Genomic DNA, 10352 nt, shown 5'->3' with positions numbered 1-10352 from the left:
TGGTGGTGCCAGGGGCAGGTGACAGGCGTTGTTGCCAAGCTCAGAGGTTTCTTCGGTCTTGTATGTAGTTTTACTTTTTGGCTGGTGCTTCTTTGTGCAAAGACTAACGATTCTGCTATTTATTTAGTTTTGCCAGGCCGGTATATACGTGACTTGTACTTTGATCCTTATGATATAAATGAGACATGTATTACCATGATTTTTTTCAAAATACAACGGGCCCTGCATATCGACCAGAGAGAGCATATGTTTGACTAGATCCCGGCGTACGGCTAGTTAAGATGAAATGGAAGTAGTTAGGTTCATCAAAGTGGCAAAAGCTAAGATGCAGCCTCTCACACTGACACACACATCGGTGTGCATGTAGATGATATCGATGCATATCCATACAAACTTATTCCTAGGATCCACCGAGACCACACAAGTGCATAAAGGTAACGCAAGAGCAAGTGTAAGCCACCAACTCTCTCTCTCTCTCTCTCTCTCTCTCTCTCTCTCTCTCTCTCTCTCTCCCCTTAGCTTGGAATTCTTCTCTCTTCATGCTTGCATGTCAATCCTTATTTGCTACACAAGAGCTGCGCTATATATGATACACATACACATATACTATAGCATACTTGCAAGTATTGGAATTCTTCTCTCTTGATACTTTTAGAGGTGTACTATATACCAATGATGGCATCCCATGAACACCACCACCACCTCCTCGGCTTCTCCTCCTCGTCGTCGCTGGTGACTCCCAGCCCCGCCGCCATGGCCATGGCCTTCGACCACCACGGCCTCCTCGCCCTCCACGACGACATGCCACCACGACCAGGAGGTGCCCATGATAGGTCATGGCCACTGCAAGTGTCGACGCTCTCTCTCTATGGCCCGGCCGGTGGTGGACCGTCTTATTCGCTGGCCGGCGGCGAGCATGAGCTGCAACCTTTCACGATGGCGCCACCGTGGATGATGTCCATGCAGCAGCAGCAGCAGCCCTTCCGGTTAAATAGCTCCAGGTACCTGGGCCCCGCGAAGGAACTGCTCCGTGAGTTCTGCAGCCTTGAAGGGGATGCCATGAACGGCGGCGTGATGATGATGCAAGCTCCGAAGCGGGATGACGACGTGGAGGCGTCCTCACCGGCTTGTGGTCCATGGGGCGCCAACCCTTCTGTAAGCTCCATGGATTACATGGCGCTCGAGAGGAGGAAGGCCAGGCTACTGTCCATGGTTGAAGAGGTAGGTACAGCAACAAGCCTACTATTGTCCTTGTTGCTACTAGTTAGTTACTGCCTATATACTCGTCTCGATTGATCTTATGATTAATTTACAGAGCCATGCCTAGCTCTCACCCTCACTTGCAACTTTTGAGTCAGTTATTTTCTTGTGAGTACTTACTTTGGTGAAGTTTCCTGGAAGGAATCCAATAAATATGTCCACATTGGCACACAGTGCATACGTGATTGATACAGATTCTGATGTTTCTATCCTCACTCTTATATACTACTCCCCCCGTCCGAAAATACTTGTCATCAAAATGGACAAAAAAAGATGTATTTAAAACTAAAATACGTCTAGATACATTTTCTTTTATTCATTTTGGTGACAAGTATTTACGGACGGAGGGAGTACAACTTTTCACCCTCTATCTCTGCAATTAACAAAGCAACTTTTAACAAATTCACTTATATATTCTCACCTTAATTAATTTCCTTGTCTTCATTTTTTTTACCGAGCTGCATCTTGTTTTCTTTTTCGAGATAAAAAATGTAGTCCTGTTGTTTCTTGTGTCACCCACATGATTGTACACTTAGTCATGTGTACATGCCTGAAATCAAGATGTCATTTTTGTGGTAAGAATTACTAACTACAGAAAGAGAGTATAACCGGGAAATACACTTGTGTTCCTGGTTGTATATGCACCCTATATGAGGATTTTTTTAAATATTTAAATAAAAAGTCAAAATAGGTAAGAACTATTTTGACAAAATACTTGACTTACTTTTGTACTAGCATATAAATCTCGAAGAAGAAAAAATTTGACCTCACAGCAAAAAAGACAAAATATATTTGCTATTATAGGTCACTATTCACACTATTTTAGCCAAAAAATTGTCTTTTTTGAAAAGAAGTCAAAGGGATATTTTTTTGTGGATTTTTTTCTCACGAGTACAATAGAAGGTCAAGTTTATTTCAAAAATATTTTCTGGAATTTTTGACTTTTTGTTGAATTACTAATTCTTTTCCCATATAGGGTGCATATGTCCCCATAGACCAAAAGTTCCCCTCCGAGTATAACTATCCTAAACTAAATTAAGAAGGATCCTAGCTTCATCATCAATGAATTCAACTCGTATCATGTATTATGAAGGTGGACAGGTGCTACCGGAGATACTGTGAGAAAATGCGGGCAGCAGAGTTGTCGTTCGAGGCGGTGGCCGGCACACGGGCAGCACAAGTGTACACCAAGCTGGCGATGCGTGCCATGTCACGCCACTTCCGGTGCCTGAGGGATGCGCTCGTCGGGCAGATACGAACTTTGAAGAAGTCAATGGGGGAGAGCAGGGATGCCGACGGCATGTTGGTAGCACCGGGTGCGTCAAAAGGGGACACGCCGAGGCTAAGGGTTGTGGACCAATGCCTGAGGCGGCAAAGGGCGTTCCAGCAATATGGTGGTGCCGCCGTCATTGAGAGCTGCCCATGGCGGCCGCAGCGTGGCCTGCCAGAGCGCGCCGTCGCCGTCCTCCGCTCGTGGCTCTTCGAGCACTTCCTCCACCCGTACGTGTGTTCCAAACAATCTATCTCCATCTTTGACATCAAACTATCCTCGGGGTTCAAATAGTTGCTCTATAACTTATAAATGAAAGTTGTGCCACCATCTCACTAAAGTTTTCCAACTCCTAAGAGTGCAATTTTAGGCGATCAAGTTAGAAAAATAACAAACAACTGAATACTATAAAAAGGAAGATACTTGCCAAAATGAATTAAACATAACTATGTGAATTAAACAGGTATCCGAATGACGTAGACAAGCACATTCTGGCGCGTCAATCCGGGTTATCGAGAAGCCAGGTTTGTTATTCAAACATGAACACGGGATAACTACCTTAATCTTTTCCGTTACAAAATATTTGCTGTGAGTATGAATGCATGATATATACACTTAACTAGTAGAACCTAATTCATTTTCTAGGTTTCCAACTGGTTCATCAATGCAAGGGTTAGGCTATGGAAGCCCATGATAGAGGAGATGTACGCGGAAGAAACCGTACAACATGACGACGACAATGCTAGCGGTGGTAGATGCGAACCTGCTCCCACGGATCATCACAACAACAACTTGGCAGCATGGACGACGGTTGCAAAAACAGCAGACCAAAGTTGCCATCGCCGTAGCGGCAGAAACAACCCTGGCGACTGCTTCATCCCATCCTCCTTTGTTGCCGACAGCGGACAATTTCTCCATGGCTACCCAAGTTTGTACGGTGATGGTGGCAGTGGTGCAGTGTCGCTTACCTTGGGACTCCAGCAGCAACGGGCGTTTGCATCACTGGCGATGATCACGCAACAACAATCGCCGCTCATGATTGGAGCTGAGGAGGAAGACATGGTGCTACCGTATAGGAACCTCATGGGGTCTGAGCTGCTGCATGATTTCTTAGGCTAGGAGCCTAGGAGACAAGAAGATAATATAGTGCTACAACCCATATAGGTGCTACCAGATTCTTAGTCAACCTGCACCGATTGATTGAATATGTGTATATTGTAGTACAACTTAAGTAAAAAAGTTAATTATAAATGGCTATGACCACTATTTATTTATTTCGTGCCCGAAAACTTGTAGTAAGCCCTAGGGCATTAGTATAAGAACTAAGAAATGAGGTCTCAACGTAAAAATACCTATGTCCAAATGTGGTTGAATGCCACGTCAACTTTACATTGTTGTTCTTTTGTCCTATACATGAGGGTTTGCTTCTTCTCTTGACTGCTAAAAATTCTTCTCAAAATCTAGCGGAGCATGAATTTGAGATTAGATAACATACTTCACGAAATATTGTAACCAATTTAACCTATTCTTGAAAATTCTTTATTTTGTTAACTATTTTCACAATCCAAGTGGGTATTTTTGGTTGAAATATATGAACATTCGACACAAATGATATAATATTTTTCTAAAAAGTTTCATTTTGCACTGAGCATATTTTTCTAGCTACCCTTTCAATTGTTGTGAATCATAGGGACACTTGTAGTTTAAAAAGTTATGCCATGTTCTCAGTTCCGGGCTTCACCGATTTCTACCATTTACATGGGCTCTCAGTTTAACTTTAAGATGACATCTTTGACTGACAAAAAAGATATAAATGCCCCATGTTTTGGATTGTACAATTTAGATACCGCATGGCTATGATTTTTCACAACATGTTCTAATACACCTTTTCTTTATAAACATGTGCTAGTACAACTATGACTGGATAAAAAAGTAGCTGCTGAAAAAAAGACCATTCTTAGTGTAGAAAAGAACAATCGAAGGTATACTAAGGCGCCCGTTTGTAGTGTTTCTGCAATCGGACGCACACCACCGCCTCCACACTAGGCCGGCCCGTTCTGCTTTTTCTTCTCTCTCCATTAAAACCAAGAAAAGGGATGCCGTGATGGATTCAAACACGAGACCTCTCGGTTAAGTGAGAGCAACAGTAAACACTACGCCACTCAACACTTCGTGCCTTCTTTTTTTCCTGTTATTCTTTTTCAGTTCGTGTTCTTATTCGGTATTTTCTTTCCTCTTCTTCCTTCTTCTTTCCTTTTCGTTCTTTGGTTATTTTTTTATTCTTCATCAAATTTGATGAATTTTTTTGAAACACGATGAACTTTTTTAGAAAAAATGATTAACTTTTTTTGAAAATCGATGAACTTTTTTTAAATTCGATGATTTTTTTTCAAAATTGCTGAACATTTTAAAATCGATGAACTTTTTTGCACTTGCCGAGCCCACGAACGAGCGACGTGCCGAGTGAGCGAGCACCCGCGCTGGGCCGGCCAAAGTTCGCGGGTGTGTGAGCGCCACTCCCTCGAACGGGTGCGTAAAGCGCCGCATAGGAACTCCCGTATTCTAACTAGCTGTTTTATGAGAAAAGTATACTAAGCAGCTAGCAGTGTTTGTATCACGTGGACCTAGAAGGAAGGAAGAGGATTTGTATTGGGCTTACTTGTTGTGGGTTGCATCGTTCTCCAGGGATACAACAACATGAAAATAAACGAACGATATCTACCCTTCAAAAAATAAAAAATAAACCCCACCGCTATCTCCTCCCTCTCCACATCGAGAGATCGCCGTATGAGCACTCCTATATATTCCTCAACCTGCATGCTCGGGAGACGAGCAATCGGGCACCCCTTGTGAGACCTCTAGTTCGATCCCCATTGGGGTCAAACAATGCAGTTGATGCCTAAAGAAAGCGCCAATGTGATGGCCTAATTCTGGCACGAGTTTTTCAGGTTTTTTTTTCCTTTTTAAAAGTTGTTTAAATTCCAAATATTATTCGGGATGTTTCTCTTATTGTGAGCGCCACTCCCTCGAACGGGTGCGTAAAGCGCCGCATAGGAACTCCCGTATTCTAACTAGCTGTTTTATGAGAAAAGTATACTAAGCAGCTAGCAGTGTTTGTATCACGTGGACCTAGAAGGAAGGAAGAGGATTTGTATTGGGCTTACTTGTTGTGGGTTGCATCGTTCTCCAGGGATACAACAACATGAAAATAAACGAACGATATCTACCCTTCAAAAAAAAAAAAAACCCCACCGCTATCTCCTCCCTCTCCACATCGAGAGATCGCCGTATGAGCACTCCTATATATTCCTCAACCTGCATGCTCGGGAGACGAGCAATCGGGCACCCCTTGTGAGACCTCTAGTTCGATCCCCATTGGCGTCAAACAATGCAGCTGATGCCTAAAGAAAGCGCCAATGTGATGGCCTAATTCTGGCACGAGTTTTTCAGGTTTTTTTTCCTTTTTAAAAGTTGTTTAAATTCCAAATATTATTCGGGATTTTAAAACATATTCGAAATTTTAAAAGTGTTCATGGATTAAAAAATATATTCTATAGTTTAAGAAATATTCAGAAATATCAAAAATATTCCAAAACTTTAAATTTAACGAATTTTCAAAATATCCATGAACTTAGAAAAACTGTTCTTGGATAAAAAACAATGCTCCTAAATTTGCAAATTGTTCATGGATTGAAAAATGATTCCAATTTAAAAAAAATGAATTTTTTAAAAAATAATTGCAAGTTCCAAACAATGTTCACAAGTTTGAAAAATATTCAGATTTCCAAAAAGTACACAGGAATATGGAAAACCCAATTAAAAAGACAATTTTGAATCTAGATGTGTTTTCTGAGTTTAAATTTTTTTAGTGTTTGACGAAAATATGTTCTTCATGTATTAAAGAAATCTCAAATTATAGTAGAAATCTTTCCAGTGTCTATTAGAAAAACAACGTATATTATAGAAGTGTATAGTATGGTATGCCAACCCTGTACTGCTCTAAATGGGCCGGCCTACATAAGGATAGCGAGCTATATATATACAGATTTCTCTGGTGTTTTATCATTTTTTCTTGAACTTGCTAAAACAGAAAACTGCCTAATAAATGTTTACGAGAATTTGATTTTTTTGTAAAGTCAGAAAAAATTAATGAATAAATAAGTGTTCTTAGGTTCAAAAAATGATCACGAATTTGAAAACTGTTCACGAATTCATAAAATGTTCCATATTTTAAAAACTGTTCGTGAATTTGTAATATATTTTAAAAATTAAAAAACATATAGGAATGTGTAAAATGTTCTGAAATTTAGAAAATGCTCTAAATTTTAAAATAGATCAAGAATTTCAAAGACATTAAAATGAAAAAACGAAAACCCCGAAAGAAAACCGACCCAAAAAGAAACCGAGAAAATTTCTAGAACCCCAAAAGATTTCTGGTTGGGCTAAAAACAAAACGGCCCAACACGTCGACCGACCTCATCCACTTGCAACTCCGGCTCTGCTATATTATGGTTGTTGTATGAATTTGTAAATCGGGTGCAAGTTCATATACTGTAGATGCAACCGATCCATATTTTAGTGCAGCACATACAATACATGGTAAGTGCCACCTAACTGAAATACTAGAGGTAAATACACTAGGGGCCTTAGAACTTGGACGCGACTGTCAGTTTGGTGCATAATAAATTATAAAAATAGATGATTGTGGTCATCGTACTTGCATGGGTGTGCAAATATGGTCACGTATCCCAACGTGGAAGGGTCCACTTTTAGTGATGGTTGGCATTCGGTGCGGCTCGTTTTGCAAAAAATACGCGCCTTTATTTTATTTGCGAAAAAATGCCAACTACTGGTGGGTCCCGCACGTCAATACAATGCAAAAATTAACAGGAAAAATGTGTGGCATCAGTTTTCAAACCAACGACCAATCGCGGGTAGATTTCTAAGGTAGACAACTCTTTTTTTTTAAAGAACACCGCACTTTATTTCATTCAAATAAGTTTACAAGGATACAAAAGTGATCCGGTGGATCATTAAACCACACATGGCGACCATTACAGAGTGTAGTGGCCGATCTAGCTAGTCTGTGCGCCTTACGGTGCTCATGGACAAATTCACAACTCTGCAGTTGCCTTTTTTTGTCGTCGATCTCTTTGAGGATCATGCAATACTCACCAAGAAGTTGTCTACTCTTCAGGTCGTTTATGACTCTAAGACAGTCAGATGCAATACATGCTTTAGTGATGACCAAATCCTCCGCAAGAGCTAATGCTTCTATGCACGCGCACGCCTCGAGAGTAACGGGCTCTATCACACCTTGGAAGACAACCGCAGACGCTCCCAAGAAAATGCCACGATCGCTACGACAAACCACTCCAACCGTGCCGGTGTTTGAAGATTTGGCAACCGCCGCATCAACATTTAGTTTCACCTCCCCCAAACTTTGTAGCCATGCTACACCTCGTTGTGTTGGTGCCATATTAGATTCACGTCCGTCCAACCGCTTGGGTAGCTCCTGCAACTCCTGCAAGCACCGCTCAATGAATAAGTGTGTCGACAACGGGCTTTGGAACTCGTGTTCATGGATGGCCTTCCTTCTCACCCAACATAGCGTGGTTAGGACCGAGATAAATTTATCTTTGTTCAACGTATTGCACAGACCAAAGAGCCATAGCTTAGGATCCGGTGTCTCGTCGCCATGCACTGGTAGTAGTGCATCATCATCCCTTAATGACTATACGCTTTTGGCCATGTTCCAGTCGAGGAGAGCATGCGAGTCCATGGCTGCCAAATAGATCGGACAAGAAGCATCCTTCTTCATGTTTCTATCCTGACGTTCTTGATCCGTCGGGAGAGATGCCTGAGCTAATCTCCAAGCAAAAATACGAAGCTTGGAAGGCACCTGTAACCCCCATAACTTCTTCCAGTTCTTCTCCTGTTGCACTATGTCTGAGTTCCCAGTCCTCTCGAATAACCAGGCTTCACGCCTATGCTTGGTCTCCACAACCATCCTGTAGCAAGACCGAACTGAGAAGATGCCTGACTTTTCATACTGCTAGGCGTAAAAGTCAATACGCGTTTTATAGCTGATCGGTATTTGTTTCACAATCTCAGCATCCAAAGGAAGCAGGTGCCTGCTCAATGCCTCATCATCCCATGTCCTAGTAGCACGTGAGATCAACTCTGACACTAGCATTGGTGGATCAGCAGAAGTAGGTGTTAGTGGTCGCATATTATAGTTCCCGGGCAGCCAGTTCTCATTCCAAACGTTTGTATCTTGTCCATCACCAATTCTCTCAATCAAGCCAATTCTTCGGATATCTCTTCCTTCACAAATAGATCTCCATATTTGGGATGGTCGTCCTCCCACCTCAGCTCTCAAAATATCCGAGGAAGGAAAATAAACTGACTTAAGTATCCGGGCACTAAGTGTTTCTGGCTCAGTAATATAAGGATCCTCCATGCCTGCCGCGCTAGCAGGGCGAGATTAAAAATCTCCATATCGCGAAAGCCCAAGCCTCCCTTGTATTTTGGCATGCACATGGTTTCCCATGAGACCCATGCCGTCTTCCTCTTGCGGATCAACATTGAGAAGTGTTGAAATAGGCCTCTCGGCAGCTTGAAAAGTGCTATGGAATAGGTCGGAATCTCTTGCACCAGTGACTTAATGATCCACCCTTGGACATTTTTCCATACTCTATCTTTCAAATAAGAGAAAACACCATTTTTTGCGCGACCCACGTATGAAGCAAGACCCAAATATCTTTCACATAATGACTCCTTCTGAAACTCCAGAACTCTTTTGATCGAAATTTTACAAGGTTCAGCAACTCCCTTTCCAAAGTAAATTGACGACTTATCATTATTTACCCTCTGTCCAGAAGCTTGACAGTACAGGTTGAGGATCTCTTTGACTTTGCCAATATGCTCAGTGGTGGCCCTGCTAAACAGAAGACAATTGCTAGCAAACAAAAGATGGTTCACTTTGGGCGGCGTGCTTGTTATCTGTATACCCTCGAAATCATCTTCATGGCTACACTACTAGGGAAAACCTTATACACAGAATCTTACCAGCAACGATCTTCAAATTACGGTGCTACTGCTACTTAGCAGCAGCGCGTTCGAGGAAAACGCGCTGCTGAAAGAAAAGTAGCAGTAGTGCATTCCAGCTAAACCATGCTACTGCTCTAATTGCCATGACCTCGCCGTCCAGCAAGTTATAGCAGTAGCGCCATATAACAAACCGCGCTACTGCTACAGATGTTAGCAGCAGCGCACTTCTTAAAACTCGCTACTGCTAAGTTCAGCCCACAAGTTTAGTCCCACCTCGCTCCGCGAACAGGGTGTTTACCACCTTAAATATGTTACTCCTCAAACTATCACAACCAGTTGGTCTTCACTGAACTATATGTGTAGAATTTGTGGCCGCAATATGAGTCCTCTCCGTATTTTGCATTTGACAGACAACTTAGCAGTAGTGCTTTTATTAGCAAAGCGCTACTGCTAGTCGAACTAAGCAGTAGCGTGCATCCTCGAGCATCGCTACTGCTATTCTCGTTAGCTGTAGCGCGTTTTCTTACCCGCGCTACTACTAACCCTACCTTATCCCCACGCGCGCGGCCGACCGCTCTCTCTCACTCACTCTCCCCCTCATCCTCGCCCGCGCTGATAACCGCCGTCGTCCGTCGCCGTCGCCGCCATCGTCCGTCCGCCACCGAGGTACTCCCTCCTTCCGTCCCTCCTCTTCCCACCGCGCCCTCCTCCCTCCTCCTCCCATCGTGCCCTCCTCCCTCCGCCTTCGGCCGCCCCTCCTCCCTCCTCC

The 10352-nt window shown here is 42.8% G+C and overlaps 1 protein-coding gene across 1 annotated transcript; it reads left to right on the top strand.

The window, feature by feature from the left end:
• Positions 1-491: 491 nt before the first annotated feature.
• Positions 492-3804, top strand: LOC119288260 (homeobox protein BEL1 homolog). The gene is made up of 4 exons (XM_037567893.1): positions 492-1221; positions 2354-2760; positions 2994-3054; positions 3176-3804. Exons 1-4 carry the CDS (start codon positions 673-675, stop codon positions 3647-3649), a joined length of 1491 nt encoding a protein of 496 aa, XP_037423790.1. The 5' UTR covers positions 492-672; the 3' UTR covers positions 3650-3804.
• The last annotated feature ends 6548 nt before the right edge of the window (positions 3805-10352 follow it).

Source organism: Triticum dicoccoides, chromosome 4A (genome assembly GCF_002162155.2).
Source record: "Triticum dicoccoides isolate Atlit2015 ecotype Zavitan chromosome 4A, WEW_v2.0, whole genome shotgun sequence".
Lineage (NCBI taxonomy): Eukaryota > Viridiplantae > Streptophyta > Magnoliopsida > Poales > Poaceae > Triticum > Triticum dicoccoides.
This window is presented reverse-complemented; position numbering and strand designations above follow the sequence as displayed.